At 42.4% G+C, this 20,903-nt stretch overlaps 1 protein-coding gene across 1 annotated transcript in view; it reads right to left on the bottom strand.

Annotated features, from left to right (window-relative positions):
* Positions 1-20,903, bottom strand: part of LOC307220102 (sodium channel protein type 2 subunit alpha-like) — a 48,844-nt gene that overhangs the window by 14,453 nt on the left and 13,488 nt on the right. The window contains 8 exon segments of the mRNA XM_079983746.1: positions 1,859-1,976; positions 8,864-9,241; positions 10,915-11,271; positions 12,179-12,352; positions 13,236-13,474; positions 13,832-13,964; positions 16,585-16,923; positions 19,044-19,331. Of these exon segments, the coding sequence (XP_079839872.1) occupies positions 1,859-1,976; positions 8,864-9,241; positions 10,915-11,271; positions 12,179-12,352; positions 13,236-13,474; positions 13,832-13,964; positions 16,585-16,923; positions 19,044-19,331 (2,026 nt within the window).

The raw sequence follows: 20,903 nt of genomic DNA on the forward strand, positions 1-20,903 counted from the left end.
AAGCAAACCTTAGTTTCTAGTGCAACAAAAGCAGGGAGCTGTGGTTTGCTTTAACTCTAGGCAGCAGGGGAAAGTCAGCATCAAACTGTGGCTTCAGATTGACTTTTTTCTAACTAGACTTAATACAAACAACAGTTTCTGAGTTCCAGCATAATGGGAGTCATGTTTTGTTTAAGAGGAAAAGCAAACGCTTCTGGCCTCCTTGCAGACGGGAGAGATGTGGGAAGGAGGAGTCTGCAAGCCTGAGGCTCTCCATGGTTCATTCTCATAGTGGGAAACTATGGTTTCTGGCCTTATTGGATCACTCATAATGTCCAGTGTCATGTGACTGCATGCATTATTCCCTTCACATTATTGTTATTACTACCTCTGAAAGTCAGTCTGAATTTGCATCTATACATATAAAATGGCATATGCTATTTTATTTATTTTTTGCTAATTTGTCATCAGAGGTCTGTACCTAGCAACGCTCCGGCGTAATACCTCTTTTTAAGGAAACCTTTGGTACTGTTTCTACTTTCTGTTTTCTCAGACAAAGAAACAGAGTACCCCCAGGACTCTCTACCATTCTGCTTAATGACAGGACGAAAATGGATCAATAGAAAAGATCTTCCTATGGAGTCTGGAAGCAGGAAACAATTTGCTAACTGCATCCTGAAGAGTAGGCAATCCTCTGGGACAAAGTCAGCAAACTTATTCTAGACTCCAATTTCAAAGGGATGGATCCCCCCCCCCCAACTGACAATCTGGAGCAGTGCACAGACTTGACGTCCTTCCTCAAGGAACAGGCCAACATATTGATTCCCAACTCCAAAGGGAGAAACGTCACTGTAACAGATTGATAAAGGTAAAGGTAAAGGTACCCCTGCCCGTACGGGCCAGTCTTGACAGACTCTGGGGTTGTGCGCCCATCTCACTTAAGAGGCCAGGGGCCAGCGCTGTCCGGAGACACTTCCAGGTCACGTGGCCAGCGTGACATCGCTGCTCTGGCGAGCCAGAGCCGCACACGGAAACACCGTTTACCTTCCCGCTGGTAAGCGGTCCCTATTTATCTACTTGCACCCGGAGGTGCTTTCGAACTGCTAGGTTGGCAGGCGCTGGGACCGAGCAGCGGGAGCGCACCCCGCCGCAGGGATTCGAACCGCCGACCTTTCGATCGGCAAGCCCTAGGCGCTGAGGCTTTAACCCACAGCGCCACCTGCGTCCCGCAACAGATTGATAGTCTGCCATTAATCTGATATGTTTCACCACAAATGCTCATTTAAAGAAATGACTTAAAAGAGGGGGAAAATCCTCCTGGAAATATATGGATCGGATAGCTGTTAGCCAGTTTTATGATTTATGGAAACCCCAGAACAATTGTGCAGGGTTGGGGATGAAGTTTCAATCCTGCAGGGGGGGAAACGTTGCCCTGATGGAAGCTTAGCCGTAGCGCTATGCTGAATACAACCCAGAACCTTTCACTTGCTGCCTACATATTGCTGGTGCCAGACATTCTGCCCATCCCTACATTTGTTTGCTAAACTGACTCACACAACGTAAATTTAAAACAGCTTCATTACTCTAAATAGCAACTGCGTTTAAAATAGCATTTCCTCAAGGAAAAATCCCAGAGGGAGTAGCTATGTTAAGTCTGTTGTAGCAAAAGAAACAGAGAGATCTGTGGCACCAATAAGACCAGCACATTTATTGTGTCATAAGCTTCCATGAGCCACAACCCACTTTGTCATAAGCATAAAATCATTTGGCTGAACATCTCCCCCCTGCTTCCTCACATACTCACAGGATACAGCAATTCCCAAATACATATTTTTGTCCTGCATGCAATCCCCACTGTTAGGTTTGCTGCCCTTGATACCTTCTGTAAAGCAAGCCTTTGGTTGTGATGGGTCTTCTGCTGCATCTTCCGCTTCCTCCTCTCCCAGGGGAGCAACATCAATTGTGCTGCCTTCAGTGGTGCTGGAAATACTTAATTTCTGTAAGTAAGATAACACAATGCATTTTTTAAAAAAGCAGTATGTACTGTATTCTGAGCTGAGGTTAATGTGACTGGGCATGCACAGGAGTATGTTCACACATCTCAAATCAGATTTCCAGAAAAGCAAAGCTGTGTTCACAAAAGCCTACTTCAGATTACGGGACCTTTACATGCCAGCCCATCTGTATGTCCACTCCACCTCCCAGCTTCCTGTGTTGAGTGGGAAGCCCTGAAGGGTTTTCATAAGTTTAAATTAATGTTCCGAGAAGCCTCCCTGTGACTGGGAACCCTGATAATACAGGACTTACAATAGGAGAGGCTTCCAAATGCACACAACCAGATGAACTTAGACATGCCCTTCAGGCTTTCCTGATCAGCATGGGAAATCAAGGATGCAGCCACTGTTTGGGGGCAGTGCAGGTGGGGACAGAGCACACAGCCATACTCTGCAACCACCGGGTGGAAATTGCAACACCTAAATACGGTTCAAGTGCCTTAGAACATCTAAACATACCCATATGCAGCTTTGCATTGTTACTTACCAAAGGAAATTTCAAATGCTTTTTGGGCAATGATGGTAAGAATATCCCCCCAAAATATATATATATATATATATATTTGGTGTCAATCTGTATAATTTATCAATAAATGTATAGAGGGTGCAATTTTTTCCTGCTGCTCTTAAAATTGTTCTTTTCAAAAAAGAACAATTTTGTCATAGTAGTTCTGACTTAACTGGCATTAGTTGATCGGCAGAAAAAAAAATACTGCTAAACAGCTTTATCTATCAATGTTATTTATAATGCTAAATTCAAGCTTGCACCACAGGCAGGAAACCCTCCCCCCAAAAAAAAGTTGAAATCAGCAGCAAGATCCAAGCTCTCAATTTGGATGTGAATGATTAATTCCCCGCCACCCCCACAAAGATTGAGCTTTATCTAGGGGTGGCTCTATGCTAGCAGAAAGCACTTGTGCAAGGCATGACAACCAATTTTTGGCTGTCTTCCCTATCCCTGAAAAACAGCTCCTGATGGGCGGGGGACCCTCCAGAACAATATTGGATATGGTGCAGTAAACTGGGGTTCACCAGACAACAGATAATCACAGAATACCATTTCACCCCCAAACAAACTACTTTTTTTTAAAAAAAGGGAAATGTCAACAATGAAAGAAACATATTTATTTCATTCCCACAGCCTTTATTTTGCATTCTCTCTTGCAAGTGCATAGATGTGTTGGTTTCTATGCATTTTTAAACTCTTTGTTACTCTGGTACTCAGACCAACTCTTAGAAGTATTCAGAGAATTATCGATTCAAGTGCTAGAGAACTCTCATCTTAGGTTGTGACTGCAATTGGTTTGGCATCCTTCGAACCTGACCATCGAGATCAAATACGCAATGGGATTTAAGGCAGGGCCAAAATAAACAGCATGAGCCACGATAGGTCTGAGTACCAAAATTAACCAAAGTTGTTGTGATTATGGCATTCTCTGGCCTGATACAATGTTATTACCATACAGTATATAACATCAGAAATGGCACCAACAGCTGGATGAATGTGGGGAATGATGAAAGCACAGTTAAAACAATACAGGGCGATTCTAATCACAGTTATTGCATTCTGACTTACGTGATTCAGGGATGATGTACGCCTTTCTGTGATTTTCAAACTTTTATTCCAATTATTTAAAAACTTATTTAAGATGTTTAAAGGTACTGCTCCTAATCATTTTTAAGAAAAGCAAATATTTCCCTGGAAGTGATAACCCTATTGACAATCTAGATATTTATCCTGAATATGGTGTTAAGTATGGTGCTGCCATGGACCCAATGGGTATGTATAACCAACCATGTAAATAATTACTCAGAGATGGATCAGTCACAAGCACATTCCAGCCCCTGCCCATACGAATATGTTGCCAATTCTACCTCCATCAAAGCTAATCATCAGGAAAGTAATTGTCACAAAAATAATTTGTGGTTTTTCATTCTCATGAAGGTATCCTGATCAATGTAGCCTAAGTCCATCAAACTCAAGTGGAGGAAGGTCATCGTTTTGGGAGCTGCTTGGAAAAATGGATGGAACAGAACCTCTGTCGGTCCAATTCACTTTAAAACATGTCAAATGAAAGGTGAAAAAATACTTATTGACTGTACCTACAAATGCTAGATTGGATTTTTCTGTTTTAGTTTCAATCTGCTGCAGATAGCATAGGGTTGCCATAGTTCAAAAAGTGAAAATCCAGACACAAAAGCTATTTTTTCAGGAAATTCGGCATTTCAGTGATTTGCACCCAGACACTGCTTTCGACTGGCATATTCCAGCTATGTCCGGAAAATTCCAGGCATATGTCAACCCTAAGATAGCAGAAAGATTTACGAGCACAAATTATCCCTGTGATAGACTTTCATGTTATTTGCTACTCAGGTATTTTATGAGGACAGTTAGATTGCTGTTCATTCCAGATGAACAAGCAATTGGTAAACTGCAAAACACTTGTATCCAGTTCCCTGCCTGTAAAGTGAAATTATGAATGATCTACCTCACAAGGCTGTTTTGTAAATTTTGTGAAGGTCTTTATACATAAGAAGCATTATAAAAAAGACAAAAGCAGCAATTAATACTCTTCTAATTATTCTGAACTGGAAAATACCAATTCAAATCTAATCAATTACATGAACATTTGCTTTCATCATTTTAATATGGAGAGCATTTTTATTGTAAGATGCTGTAGCAGAGACAGGGTGAAATAATTCTGAACTGGATTATAAAAATCACAAGTGATCAATATATATATTACATTTTCCTCTTCTGTTACTTAACAGCCTGCCAGCCTGCCTTGTATGCATCCATGGGGCCTGCCAACTCCTAGGCTGGTCCAATGCAGAATAGTGAAAGCAACATTACTATAGGTGCTAATCAGCAGCTGCAGCTACCCAACATCCTCTGAGCCCATGGAAGAGTGCATCTTATTCTTCTCTTTCCATGACAGCAGCAAAATGGAGAGCAGTCAGAATGACCCTGGGAAGGGAGAAAACAGGACAGCCACACCACGCAGGAGCAGGACACACCCCAGATGAGTGGTTAGGAAGGAGCAGCCCTTTTGAATTTTGCTAAGCTTCTAATTTTGCTACACCTAAAATTTTGCTGCCCTAGGCAGCGGCCTAATTTGCCTAGTGGTTAAATCAGCTCATGGTGAGAAGACACACAAACTAGCAAGTGAAAGGTATGGTATGTCCCACGGAGGACCTTATGGTCTTCAAACAAAAACATCTTGGAGGTCCCGGGCCACAGGGAGGTTAGGCTGGCCTCCACCAGAGCAAGGGCTTTTTTGGCTGTGGCTCCGATCTGGTGGAACGCTCTGTCACAAGAGACTAGGGCCCTGCAGGACTTGACATCTTTCCGCAGGGCCTGCAAGACACAGTTGTTCCACTAGGCCTTTGGCCAAGACACAGCCTGACCCCCTCCTTTGGTAATCCTCATAGAACTCTAGCCCAATGGTTGCCATTAATTTGATTTTGAATTGATTTTAGAATGAATTGATTTTAGAATGTTGTATTACTTTTACTGTTGTTAGCCGCTCTGAGCCCGGCTTCGGCTGGGGAGGGCGGGATATAAATAAAATCTTCTTCTTCTTCTTCTTCTTCTTCTTCTTCTTCTTCTTCTTCTTCTTCTTCTTCAGCATTTAGGAAGAAACACACATGGGATTGGCTTGGGAAGCCAGCCGGTTCTGTTTTGACATGAATTTATTAAATCTTCAGAACTTAGAAATGGAACTCAGCAAGGCTGCAGATTCTGATGCGCTAGCTAAACTCAAGTAGGTACTCTGCCAGCTTTACTTTCGGTGATTGCACCCTGTGCCTTAAAATAAGGTTTGCGAGAGAGCGGTTGTCACAACAATGAAATGTTTAGATCTTAAAAGTATAGGGTGATATCCAACGGTGTCACCTCACCTATGCAATGGACAATGGATTTCTGCTTGCACAACAGCGCTTCCTCTCCCCCCCCCCCCCGCTGCCCAGCATTCCAAAAATCTGCTCTGTAGGGTTCCAGGATTCCCCATAGCTGATTATGGAAGCACGGGGGGGGGGGGGAGAACGGGAAAAGGGGCAAGTCCTGTGGCATCTTTTGGCACAACAAGTTATCCTTTGAAAATAAATTACTTTAAAATATATTTATACCACTTTTCATTTAAAAACCTCAAAGCACATTGTAAAACTTGTATGACAATAATTGTAAAAAAAAAAAAGCAACCAGTAAAACCAAACCAAAGGTTAAGAAAGGAAAGTATTCATTGCCAGCAAAATCTTGAGCGAATGAATAAGTTTACATCAGGTGGTGAAACAGGATTGGAAGCAGAGGTACTGCCTCCTACTCATTAAACTCCTCATGGAATGGAAAAACCCTTCATGGGTCTTCCAGGGCCTTTGGCAAAGACTGTCAACAGCCACATCATTATGGGAAAGCCGCACTCACAATCACTTCCTTGGCCATCACCATATTCAGCTGCAGCCACTGAGGTAGCAGTTAGTTTGCCAAGCCTCAGGCCTCCTCCTCATGGCTAAGAGGAAAGGTAGTGAAGGATCCTTCATCCCTGAAAGTTCCCTACCTGATTGGAATGTAGCCAGAGGACCCAATTGCCCAAACACCTAACAGGAAACACGATAAAGTGCAAATTACTGTTAGTGGTGATGTCAATGTAAGTCTACCATAGGGTATGGCCACTACATCCACTTCCAAGGCAAGATTTTTCTGCTGTCAATTACAGAATGGCTCATCCCTGTATTTCCTAGTCTTCCACAGAAGACAAGAGGACAAAAAAGTCCACCAGTATGCAGTTGCATCTATCAAAATTTAAATTAAACACTACCATGAACATTTAGGGAACAAAAGCAACAACACCCTCATTTGATTCCTATTCATCCCTAAAAATGTCATTATGAAACAGAAAAGAGTTGTGATCCTTTTATACTCATGAAAAACGAAGGAAATCCTGTTTCAAACTTACGTGTCATTAAGCCTCCTTGAGCATACTAGGACGTATGTAAATATGCATAAATATGCACTGTAAATTAATGAATTATGCCTTAAGGAATGCATATATCAATTTATTATATTAAAGAGCTTACTAATGAAAATGCAATGTTAATAGTCATCACATTCCGACCGGTTATGTAATTTCTCAAAATTACAATTTCTCTTACTAAACTTGAGCACGCTTGGAACTTTAGAATTCAAGACCCAACTATACTGATGGACCAAACCTTCCTCCCGGCCCAAGACCACATGAAAATGGGTTGATTACTTAATTATTCTTTTTGTTGTGATAGCAATGGTAGTGTGCTGTGCTAGGTGCTGTATGACTCATATTTTTTTTAATAAAAAAATCACTTCTTTTATTTCTTATATTTTACTGTATTGCAATTTGAATTCCATAGAATTCTACAAGAATTCAAACTGCAAGTGTTCTTCATGGACACACCATAGACCACCTGAATGAGGTTTCCAGAGCTCTGGTGGCCTGCAGATCACAGCTTGAGAACCAGTGCCACAGACCATGCAGTTCACATATCAAAAAGCTATGTAGAAATCATCAGACACAGTGAATGTTGGAGTGTGCTGATCATGCTGGGATGAGCGTCGCATGACTCCAATTGCAGATCAGCTTGTGCATATTTCTGTTGGTATCACAATGGATGAAGAGGGGAATATACAGATTAGCATGCATGTTCAGTCAATCTTTGTTCAACAGTGATCATGTATATATGAAGTACTGAAGTAACCTGTTCAAAATGGCTGACACACGTTGCTGTGCCTGGTTAAAAACCACCAGGGCTGCACTCTTGGTTGATCCAGTTTGAGTTTAGTCCTGTGAGAAGTAAGAACGGTAGGAAACAACATTGAAGGCGCAAATACTTCTGAGTTTGTAGTCCTGGAAATACCACAAACATGGCTGCGAAAGTATTTTCTAATACGTTATTCACACAAACACATTTGAAAAAGCAGGGTAAACACAGCAACTGAGCAAAGACATATAGAGATATACACACCGAGGACACCATGGTCATTTGTTAAAGTAAGAAATAACAATTCTGATTTATATGTTTAAAAATTATTCTGCGTAAACACAATCATGTTTTCACAGAAAGACAATTATGGGCAATGGCTTTGTCTTTAAAAAAAAGGTTAAAAAAAAGGTTAAAAAAAGGAAAAGAGAGAGAAGCATCGTCATCTGGCATTAATGAAAAAAAAATATCCCATCGATACTGACTTGAACATATGAATTGATACAGGCAGTCAGTATGTCCAAATGAGGTATCCAAACGAGAATGATTACTGTAAGCTACATATTCAAAAGTAGAATACTTTAATGATTACCATGGGCCTGGATAAGTTGAATGGTTTCGTCAGGTGTGCCATTTACCAGGGCAGTGTATAATTGTAGTATAAATAAGAACTGAGTATTCATTACTTCAGAACATTAACAGTAACAGATTCAGAGCTACTTCACAGCAACTAGGATGCTGATACCACACACCCAGTTTTGGCATGTGTTGTGCCCTGCCCTGCACACATCCAGAGTCCTCTAAAACGTCACTGGTGAAGAAATGCTCTTTCACAGAAGCTGGTCCATAGCCTGCACTCAGCAATGTGAAGATGCATTGCCAGTGTCACTTCATTAAGTAATGAAACAATACCAGACTATTCCATGTTTATAGAATGGGGAGGTAGGTACACTGCTGCTTTCAATACTCACAGGCTTTTCAGGAAAAAAATGAAGATTATATTTTAAAATATGAGCGCATATACATTTTATGGCAAAGCTGATGATGTATAAATAGAAGGGCAAAGTGTAAATATGGAAAATTATCCCTTGCCTTACCTCTTTACTTTCCTCGAGCTCGGATATGCTGCTAACTTCCTCCGTATTCAGGTGTTCAAAATCAGACTCTCCCGCAGCTATCGGTACTGTCACTGTGAGGTTTGGGTTGTTGATGAATGACATGTGATCACCGTTGGGGACACACCCACTTTTCTTGCCATTTTGCCCATCAGCTGAGCCAATTCCAGTGGAGGCTTTACATTTTTGCAAAAGGGTCATTTGCACAAACTCATATATTTTTCTTTTGACATAATCTATTCCTCTCTGGATCCTTGCTATGGCAATTTGTAAGTTGTTCGCATCTGTATCCTGATCTGGAGCAGCGAGGCTGTCTGAACTGAAAGAGCTCAATAACAAGGCCAGAAAAAGGTTCAGGACCTGTGGGGGGGAAAGAATTCAATTAGGCTCTTTCCCCCCTTTAAGTTAATTCCTAAAACATAAAAGTCAGATTTGTTCCCATGTGTTCTCAAACTGAATTCATGAATTCGTATTTCAATTTCTGAATAACTTTATAGTTTTTTAAATTCTTTGATTAAGTGCTTACTTCCAGGGTTTGTGGATATGAAATCAGTGGTCACCTATCCTTTCTTAGTTGCTGTCTTATATTTGACAATGCTTTTGTTTGATAGCAGAACCAAACAATCCAGTGTGTGTTGTGTCTGCAAGTTTACCAAATGTTAGCAATTTGTGTATCAGAGAAACTGAAGAGAAGGACCTATTTATCTTGTCATCATTATTTTTTTTAACCACTTCCACCAATGGAACATACTTATTTCTTAAACAGAGTGAGATATTTGCGAAAATACACCCCAATATATTGAAGTGCTCCATACAAAGATGACAGAAAAAGCACAAGTAAGTTTGGAATGTTAGGACCTAACTAGGATACAGCAGCAATGCCCTTTGGGCCAGATGATTACAGTGGTACCTCGGGTTAAGAACTTAATTCGTTCTGGAGGTCTGTTCTTAACCTGAAACTGTTCTTAACCTGAAGCACCACTTTAGCTAATGGGGCCTTCTGCTGCCACTGTGCCGCTGCTGCACGATTTCTGTTCTCATCCTGAAGCAAAGTTCTTAACCCGAGGTAATATTTCTGGGTTAGCGGAGTCTGTAACCTGAAGCATATGTAACCCGAGGTACCACTGTATTATTATTTATTCAATTTATTCAAATATATTCTATTTCTGTACACTGCTGAAGTACTCTGAATGAAGTACACATTCTGACATAAATATATAAAAATAAATAATGTAACAATATGCTTTGAATGAAGAACTGTATAATAATAAACCAATTGATTTCTTTCAGTATATTTCAGTGGTCTTTAGCACCAGGTTATGCTTTACTCCTTGACTCACTGGGTTGCTAATTTGCAAATTCAAACATGGATTAAATCAAACAAATTAACATTGCTGCATTGGCTGGGAAAGCACCCAAACTAACAACCCAAACTATGTGCCTTCTGCTGCACTCAGGGAACTCTCTTATCTGCAATGTATCTTTAATGCTGAACATTTGTTTGCTGTCTTGTCTGTAATGCAAGGAGGGCATTACGTGTGGATTCCTCTGCCCACACTGCTGGCCACCAGCCATGAGTGCAGGCAAAAGAGCCAAGCACAACAAAATTGCTTCCAGGCATTGAAAATTATATGCCATCCTGAGAACCTGGTGACTGGGTGACCAACAAACACAACAAACAAACAAATAATAACTTGATCCCTTTTGCTGGAATGCGCCATAAGACATCAAACTGCAGCCCAGGTGATGCCTACAATGAAAAGGAAATCTGGTATTTTGGTGGGCAAATAATTAGTGCCTGTCAAAACCTTTGGTGCCTGTCAATGCGGCCAGCTGAGCAAGCTCATCCTTGAAATCCCCTACAGCTATACGATTCTATGGACATAGCACCGTGGGTGCTATTTACAGAAGAAAGGGGGGTCAACAGATTTTCTAAACAAGTATTCATACTGGGTTGCCTAAATGGATCATTATAGCAGTCAGACAATCAACAAAAAATACGGTAACTGAAAAGACAGTTGTTGATTACATACCACAAGGTTTCCAATCACCATGACCAGCATGAACACAATGAGGCACAAGGCTTGGCCTGCAACTTCCATACAGTCCCACATGGTTTCTATCCATTCTCCGCAAAGGACTCGGAACACAATCAAGAAAGAGTGGAAAAAGTCGTTCATATGCCAGCGTGGAAGTGAGCAGTCCTCTGAAATCTTGCACTTACAATTATCATAGCTTTTGCCAAACAGCTGCATGCCAACCACAGCAAAAATGAAGACAATAATAGCCAGGACCAAGGTCAGATTTCCCAGAGCACCCACAGAGTTGCCAATAATCTTTATCAGCATGTTCAGAGTTGGCCAAGATTTCGCCAGCTTGAAGACTCGAAGCTGGAAATGACAATGAGGCATTTATTTATATGAGAAAGAGATACAGACGGTGGTTGCAATTCAGAGACTCACATCCCATCACCAGCTATATATTGGACAAAGAGTCATGAACTCAAGTGTTTCCATAGCTCTATTTGGGAAAGCTCCATCAACAACCATATGACACACTTACTTAGCTTACGGCCTATAGCAGTGGTAAGGAACATGTGGCCCACAAGATGTTGCTGGACTACAATTCCCATAACCCCTAACCATTGGCCATGCTGCCTGGGGCTGATGGGAGCTGGAGGCCGGAGGGCCACATAGGTTCCCCATCCCTGGCCTGTAACTAGAGTTATCACAGTGTAAGGCAGGCTTTCCCAAGCAGGAATTGCCTGCAGAGGTACAAGTTAATGTCTCACTCCTCCTAGCTAGTGTGGCTTCTCTGTTGATGTAGCTGTGGATATAAAGTAAGGATATCATGGACACTCTTTCCCCTTCTTTAGCAGCAGACCCACGTTATTGAGCGTAAGAATTCCCAGTGTCCATGCAAGAAGACATCTTGGATGGATAAGCAAAGGTGTGCTGTTAATCAGCAGCATAAATCAAAAGAAAATATGAGATTATGGTGCTCTAAGAAAAGCTTGTACCCTTTCTCTGCTGGTTATGAGGCCTTGGAGAGACGAGTGAAGCTGGCAGTTTTAGGTCTTCACACCCATTTAACACGCTTGCTACTAGCTTCAGCTTGGTTAAATTTGATGATGTGGTTGGGATAAAGGGTGGAAACCTTTCCAAAGTAGGTCCAGCATTCACTGCTTTCCTGTAGATTCTGTGCCCTTCCTCAGATCCAGTCAGAGGGAGGGTTTTTAACTATTTCCCCTCTCAAGTCTACAATCAAATGAGTAATGAGATTTTGCTTCTTATTTACCAATCTGAATGACCGTAGAACAGATAATCCATCCACATCTGAAAAACCCAGCTCTATCAAACTCAGGCTGACAATGATGCTATCAAAAATGTTCCAGCCTTCTTGGAAATAGTAATAAGGATCCATGGCTATTATCTTGAGGACCATTTCTGCAGTGAAGATCCCAGTGAAGACCTAAGTGCAGAATGAAATAAGTTAACTTCTGCATTTTATTACCCCGTCTTCCCCATCCCATTTAATTGCATGTTTTGTATTAAAAAGAAGCAATGCATGGATGTAATCTAACAGTGAAAGTGCTGGGACTGCATCATTGCCCTGTTCAAAGCAGCAGGGTGCTGATTCTGATCTTAGAAGAACCAGCTTGCAGTATACAGAAGACAGGGCTGGAAGTGCTCCTTAGAGGAGCCATTCTTGTTTAACTTCAGAACTTCTGACTGTGTGGAGGAGCCTATTCATACTGACTTCCCTTTAGGCTTTTGCCAAACACAGAGGTTGATGGGAGTGGAGCCAGTCCATGTGGAAGATACATTCGTACGAAAGTGGAAGACAGAGAAACAGAGTAGGTCTTGGCTATCTGAGGAAGAATTTACTGCAAGGAAGTTTCCTGGCTAAATGTTTGGGTGAGGAAGCTGGGAATTTTCAAAGGAGCTTTAAATCTGGTAGGAATTTGGAGCAGCAGCAAGCAAACCCCAGGGAGATGCTTGGTTGAACAGAGCAAGGTATTCTTGCAGGACAGAAGCCGATGGAAGCAGAACTTTGGGAAGAAGGAGGAAGCAGGACCTTGGGGACACCGGTTCAATCCTAGTTTAAATGACTTCAGACAGCAGGGCTGGGGAAAACCTCTTTACCTGCTATCACAGAGAGCTAGTGGTGGTTACATAAGACTGCGCTAGATGATGTCTTGATTCAGTAGAAGGCAGATTCATATATTCAACAGGTTTAGGAACACCCAATGGAGATACAAACCTTTTTTGAAAGCATTTTCAGTTGTCCAGAATTAGTTTTAATTAGAAAATGATAAGATGGGTTGAAACACAAAACAACAACCCTGACTTACCAGGTTTCCAGTTGATAGAACATTCTTGAAGGCGTCGTCTATGGGATGATGTTCCATGGCCATAAACAATGTATTTAGGACAATGCAGATGGTGATGCCAAGATCAACAAACGGATCCATCACAATGAAATGAACAGTTTTCTTTATTTTCAACCAAGTATCGCAGCAATTCCAAATCAAGTAACTGTGGGCAAATTTATACCAACATGGTGGACATTTCTGCCTGGATTCTTCAAGCTCTGAAGAGAGGCATATTGAAAACATGAGGAGCAAATATTCACTCAATGCTGTTTGCTAATTATGAAAATGCAACTTGACTAAATTATTCAATATTTGCAAAATTAATTACGTAAGTTCTGTTGGCAACATTACCTCTATGGTGATGCATTGATCATTTGATCCTGCAATTGAACATGCATGTTCACTAAAGCTTTGCTTTATTTTTGAGTTGTCACTACCTAATAATTATAATTAGTGCTTTTCCAGATTTTACTTCTTTAATAACGTCTCTCATAACTTCTCATATTCTTAAAAGATTCCATTCATTTATGAACCAAACTCTCACAGTGCATTTACACCCACCCCAACACACCTACCTTCCATGGTATTTGTGATTATGCTTGCTATACTCATTGCTCTTTGCCTTATAGCAGGATCTTCCAGTAAATCCATTGGTATCTGAAAAGAACTTGACCTCCTCTTTCTGCTATCTACTTCAGAAGCAGTGCTCTGCAGTGGAGTAAAGCAGCTAGATTATCAACATAAACTATACAGGGAAGCATACATTGTAAAGGTAACCCCACAAAATATCAAAGCATTCATGCCACATGCAGTTTTGCCTTTATTATGCCAGACTTTTTACAATATCTAGCCCTTCCCAAAAAAGATGTTTCATATATCTGGTTTTAAAGAAATAATTTAAATAGCAGAATGTATTTTGTACACGCCACAAAGAGCCAGCTGAACTCTTACAGCTTTTCAGTCGCTCAGTTCAGGCATCTGGCTTAGTGTAATGGATTTGTGTGAGCAGAATCAAACCCACATCTCAGGAACTCTCTCATTTGTTATCATGTAAAGGAGCATATGCATTAGCCTGGTATTTTTTAGATGTGAACTGTCTGGTGTCCTTCTGCTCCTCCAAAGTGGTGTCAGGATTGTGAGTATTGCACACATTCCTGACTCACGTACAACATCCTGAGCATGGTGTTCATGCTGCCTGTGAGCAGAACCGTACTGCTGGGCGAAACATCTGACCTGGCTGTTAGATTATTTATCAAAAAGCCCTTTAACAAATGGAGCCGTGCCTTTGCTCTTGCGACTACAACTTCCATCAGCTCCATCCCACATGGCCAATGTTAAAGGATGATGGGAGTTGTAGTCTCAACAATATCTAGGAGGCCACAGATTCTCCATCCCTGGAGAAGGTAGAAGAAACTGTACATTATTCAAAACATGAAGAACTTGAACCAGAGCTCAGAACTCCCCAGGTTTTTATGCTTAGATATCCAAATAGCTTTCACATGGGGGTCAATAAAGGAGGAAAAAAGGTCACATGAGAACAACAATTATTTCACTCATCAGTATCCAATTTGTGAACAAGTGTTCCTTCAGGTCTTCAATCCGTTCAGGATTGCTTCTCCTTATTAAAACATATAGCAAAGTTAAATGCCTGATTTCTCTCATTTAGAGCTTGTTGCATTTGTCTAAATAAATTAGCAATAAAAGTCTGACTTAATTGAGCTTTACCACGTCAATCAGAACCAGGGACGAATTAGTGGGATAAAATGTTGTACGTATCTTCAAACACAATGCATAGGTAAGTGAGGAGTCCTCCATCAGTGTCTACGGACTACAAAGAATGGTTCTGAAACAACTAAATGAAGCAGTTTTTTTAAACGAAAAAGAGCAATTGCTCCCATTTTTACAGATGGGGATCTGGAGCTAAGACAAAAAGGCTTTCTGGTGAGCAGAAGCAGCTGGTGAGGCAGCAAAGGTGAGGCACTGCTGGTCTCCTGGCTTCCACGTACAATGTGTTGCTGGCACTCACTGGAGAGAAAAGGGGAGGGGAGCTTAGTGCTGTGTAATGGCATAATGGTGAGAGCCACTGGCTCCAGAGCTTGGCACTCCCCACACATAACCCCATATGCGCATGCTGTGTCGGGATAGCAGCAGTGCCCCACCACCCCCACACCAGCTGCCACTACCAGCAAGTCCATTACGGAGCAAAGTTTTTAAACTGGGGCCTTATCAGGTTTTAAGTCTAGATGATATTTGTTGCTTCAAAATCCACGCAGACATGCCTAATAATTTTCTACTGCTTGGAAAATGCCATTTCCCCTCAACGTTAGGCTTCAAAATGAACACAGTGTGATTGCAGCAATGCCAGGGGCTGATGATCACCCACAAGGTCACTAATGGAGAGCTACATGTCCATCTTCAAACGCTGCCCAGTTTCCCTCTGTTCTCCCCCCCCCTTTATGTATCATGTCTGGTCTTTCTCCAGCAGTGCAGCACATACACAGAGACACATCCATAAATGTGGAGCTTTATAAATGATAAATACAGTGGAACCTCAGTTTTCGAGCCTGCTGGCAGCCGATTGTTTCGGAAGCCGAACACAGAAAGCCTGGAAGTAATTGCTTCCATTTTTGAACGTGCCTCAGAAGTCAAACAGCTTCCGCTATGTGTTTTTCTATTTTCTCAATTGATTTTGCCGACCACCCATCGCTCCTTGGTTTTCGAATGTTCTGGAAGTCGAACGGTTTCTGGAACGGATTATGTTTGAAAACCGAGGTCCCCCTGTAAATAAAAACCAGGGCACTGGCTGTTGCCTCCCTCCCTGTCTTTCCCTGCTAGGCTGACAGGGAAGCTGCTTTAGGGATGGCCTGCAAGGTGATGGGAGGTGCCCCTTTCTCTTTTATTGTTCTCAGGGTAATTGGGGAAGGTAATGGTGCAGGTTTTGCTGAGGGAATGCAAAGGAGATCAGGTAGCTGGGGAAACAGGAGAAGAATCAGGGAGAAGGATGGAGTGAGAGAAAGAGGATGTGCAGGAACAGGGATAATGCAAAAGGAAAGTGGCCTCTGCCACTGAACAAGCATTTGCTGTGCACAAAGTAAATGTACATTTGGCCATATTAAACTGCCCGACTCAGGGCTGTGTTTGCAAAAGCACATGCAGGCAGAGGCAGGGCCATTCCTTTCTGTGTCGCATAGTTTTCAAAGCCCGGAGAGTTGCAGCATGAAAGCTTGCTTCCCCACTGCCGCCGCAACCCCAGGATGCAGATGCATTTAGGCAGCTTGGATTCCATTCTGTAGACCCACCATGCCTATGCTACTTAAAACATCCTTACACTGTCATCGGTAGTTGCTTTATCTATTATCACCTCTGGGAGAAGCTGTCCAGTGGGCGAGAGGAGCGCTGCGGGTCCTCCTACCAAGGAAACCACCCCGTTGCAGTCCACGCTGCTGTTCCTCTTCCCATTCACTGGAAACACAGGGAACATGGTCTGGCTAATGTTACTTCCGCACCGCTCGCTGTGCCTGCGTAGGATGAAGTAGGAACCGCTACGGCTCCCGTTGTCGTCGAAGGTGCTCTGTTCGCTATCGGCATCCGAGCCCCCTTCAGTGGTCGGGCCTCTGAAGCTGGAAAAGCTTGCTCTGCTGTTCCGTCTTGTGGAAAACAGCATCGACTAAGGAGATACAAACAGAATGGTTAGATGAAACTTAGGAAGCCATAGCTAAATCCTCACTGCTGTTGCTTTAAGAAGAAAACCCAGATTACTCTTCCCAGATCCAGAAGGTTTTTCAGGTTTTGGTGAACTATCAAAATATTAACTTTGTGTGTATTCACCGGGGGTAGCGGTGGGGGAAATAGTGAGCTTGATAGTATTTAGTTAAAAGACAATCTCTAAAAAAGAATATGCATTCCCCAGCTTTGTTCTCACAATGACAACAGCAATATTCATTCCTCTTCAGTTAAGCATTTATGTTATGAAAGCGAACGTATTTTTCAAAATAGGTTCAATACAATAACCAGTGCTAGAAACTCAGATATATAATCTAGGTGCCAAATGGCTCCTTAAACCAGGGTCACAGTTGCCAAAATGGAATGCCAAGTTGCTATTTGGGGGGCAGACTGGTTCAAAAGTCATATTTTTCAATATGACTGTTTGGTTCCTGAAATTCAGGATAAATGCAGATAAATGCAGATAAAATATAATGGATGGAATTCTACAGGATGTGTTGCTAGTGTGTGAAAAAAGTCAAGATCCAAGGGTCCCCAGGCATGCACCTCCAGATGGTGGGGACATTGGGCACCACCCCGATGCCTGGGTATCTTCACTTGGTCTCAAAGTGGTTGATAGCGAGGTGCAGAATGCGTCTGGCAAATTTTGAACGTTGATACAATTTACTCAGTTGGCACTAGCCTGCCTTTCTGAATATCTACACCACAAACAACTGAACAAGTAATGAAGATGAAAAAAGCAAAAGATAAAAAGTCGAAGGGGGGAAATCACTGAGGGAGAGGTATGTAGTGGAGAAGCAACAAATATGAGAAGGGCTAAGTCTGCTCTTCTACGTCACACGTCCCTCTTGCTGCCCTCATGTACCAAGTTGCACACTCCCCCTGCTTCTTTTTCTTTGCTTAAACATCAAGCAATTAAAAGGTGTCAAGGTCTGGGCTTCACCAATTACTTCTCTACTAAACCCCCAAAAATTATCCAATAGGTTCAGATGATACTAAATCGGGTCCTCCCTTAAAGAGGGCACATGTTGTGGTGAGACCTGGCAACCAAACCCTGTGTTGTGGGTGGGTTCGATTGAATAGCCACAACACCCAATTGGTAGGTCCCCTTGATGCTGGGTTCAATCAGGCCAATGGGACGCAAGCTAAACAGATCAAGGGGCCTATATATACCTATGCACGTGACCCAGAGCTTCCTCTTTTGGTGCGTGCATTGGAACACCTGCCCACCTCTCCCTATATTTAGGGCTGCGCACTTGACCTTGCTATGCCGTCGTGTGTCGTTGGGACAGGGGCACGGCAGGAATTTTCCCCATGGCTGATTGGCTGGTGCCATTTGGGTTTTGCCTGCTGCATAGCAAATCGTCACAACTTGTAAGGTTGCGGATAGGCTCTGGGTTCAGGTGATAGGGATGGGAGAATGCTCTCGCCATCCCTATGTGCAGGGTATTCCGTTAAAGGAATCCAGGGACTCAATGGTTTGGTCAACCCCTGAGAGGGGGTTGTGCCCGTGCCTGAGTCCAGGGGGGCATTTGAGTGGTAGAGATAGCCTGTTCCTGGCTTTCCACTTATCCAGGTGTTCACCCTAGGTTGACCTATGCTGGTGCCCTGGGTCAGCGCTACCTGCAACAGTGCAGGGAGCTAGTCAAACCAGAGCATATGCAACCACTCACTTGCTGTAATCAATGAAGTTGTGGCCTAATTCTGCCAAAACCCAAACCAAAATTTGAGTCTTGTCTGAACTTATTTAAGGGGGAGGTTTAAAGGTCTGAACACGCAACCCCTGAAACCTGTGGAACAGAAGAGATTGGTAGAAGGTCATGGTGCTTTTGCACTTGTTCCCGTGGCTTTGCCTTCCTCCTCTTCCCCTGTACATGCTGTTGGACTCCCAACTTCCGCCAGCATGGGCAATGGTCAGAGATGATGGGAGCTGTGGTCCAACAACAGCTACAGGTTGCCCACTCCTGGCGTGAAACGTCAAGCCTAAAACAGATCGGTCCCATCGCCCAGAGCCCATCTGAAAGTTGAACATTTTGCAACAACACAGCTAGCACCACAACGTACCTGGTATGGAGAGGTGACCCTGTTTTCATATGTGAGCCTGTTTCCTTCCAGGGAAAACTGAAACCCCTTCTTTTTGATGCTGCTATCAGACTCAGATTTTGGAAACTTTTTGCCATTAGCTTTCTCGTCTCCTACAGACAGCTCTCTCTGCCGTCTCTTCTTCCTCCGGTTCCTTCTTTCTTTAGCGCTTTTGGAGCTCAGCCTCGACATTTCCGAAGAAGTCTGGGAAAGTCTTCCAAGTGCACCATCATCCTTAAAGTCTTTGTAAGCAGCTGCGGCTGCTATTGCCTGTTGTATAAAGAGAGGTCAAGCTCTGCCATAGCTCTGCCGATGAAGACTTGCAACTACCACATAGTTATTGTAGAACTATTTCTGGATGAGTTATCTATGCTTCAAGAATACAAGAAGATGGTTGGTTTCCTCTGTCAAAGTATTAACAAAATAGCTTCCAAATAAGGACCTGGAAGGAGGATCCAGGATACATGGGAGTATATATTTATTGTTCATGGAGTATATTTTTGTATGCACCAATGTAATATATACTCTGAAGATAGTATGCTGGTGGATTGTTTCTTTTTTATACCAGGGTAGACAGCATGTTGCCCTCCAGATGTTGTTGAACTAAAATCCCCATCTCCCTGACCACTGGCCATGCTGGAAGCTGATGGGAGTTAGAGTCCAGCAAAATCCAGCTGCTCCTGCTCTACACAATGCTGCAATCCACTGGCCTTAGTGCACAGAAAGCACAATGTGTTAGGGCTGTTCTATTCTCTTTGTCAAAAATAATATTAATATTAATAATGTTATTATTTGTACACTGCCCACCTGACTGGGTTGTCCCACTCTGAGGCTTCCAACAAATATAGGTAAAGGTAAAGGTACCCCTGACCGTTAGGTCCAGTCGCGGATAACTCTGGGGTTGTGCGCTCATCTCGCTCTATAGGCTGAGGGAGCCAGCGTTTGTCCACAGGCAGCTTCCGGGTCATGTGGCCAGCATGACAAAGCCACTTCTGGCAAACCAGAGCAGTGCACTAAAACACCGTTTACCATCCTGCCGGAGCAGTACCTATTTATCTACTTACACACTGACGTGCTTTCGAACTGCTAGGTGGGCAGGAGCTGAGACTGAACAACGAGAGCTCACCCTGTTGCGGGGATTCGAACTGCCGACCTTCTGATTGGCAAGCCCTAGGCTCTGTGGTTTAGACCACAGCGCCACCCATGTCCCCCCAACAAATATAAAAGCATCATAAAACATCAAACATTGAAAACTTCCCTGTTCCATAAACCTTACACTTATTAATAATTAAATAAAAAAGATGCAAAAATAATTTGCATCTTTTCCTGAATCATTATTTGATCGGTGAGAGTTCTCTTTGTTTTCTAAAACCCATGCTTCTCTCTCACATATATACAGTATATGTATATATGTGTGCATGTGTGTGTGTGTGTGTGTGTATACACACACACACACACACACACACACACACATATATACATACACACAGTATAATGCTGTATTGTTTTTAAAACTTGATTGGAAGCCGCCCAGAGTGGCTGGGGAAACTCAGCCAGATGGGCGGGGTATAAATAATAAATTATTATTATTATTATTATTATTATTATTATTATTATTACTACTACTACTACTATACACACACACACACACAAACAAATACACACACACACACATATATGAATGACACATGAAGCTGGTTCATTGTTTATTGTCCCAAAAGATGTTCAAATTTGCCGCTGTCAGAATTACCCTAAAATAAATGAACACCCTGAGAAATTCAAAGAGCTCTGCTGAAGAATATTCACTTGCCAATATTCATTTGCATGTTGAGGTGTAGAAAT

This window comes from Podarcis cretensis (assembly GCF_951804945.1).
Source record: "Podarcis cretensis genome assembly, chromosome: 1".
Taxonomy (NCBI): domain Eukaryota; kingdom Metazoa; phylum Chordata; class Lepidosauria; order Squamata; family Lacertidae; genus Podarcis; species Podarcis cretensis.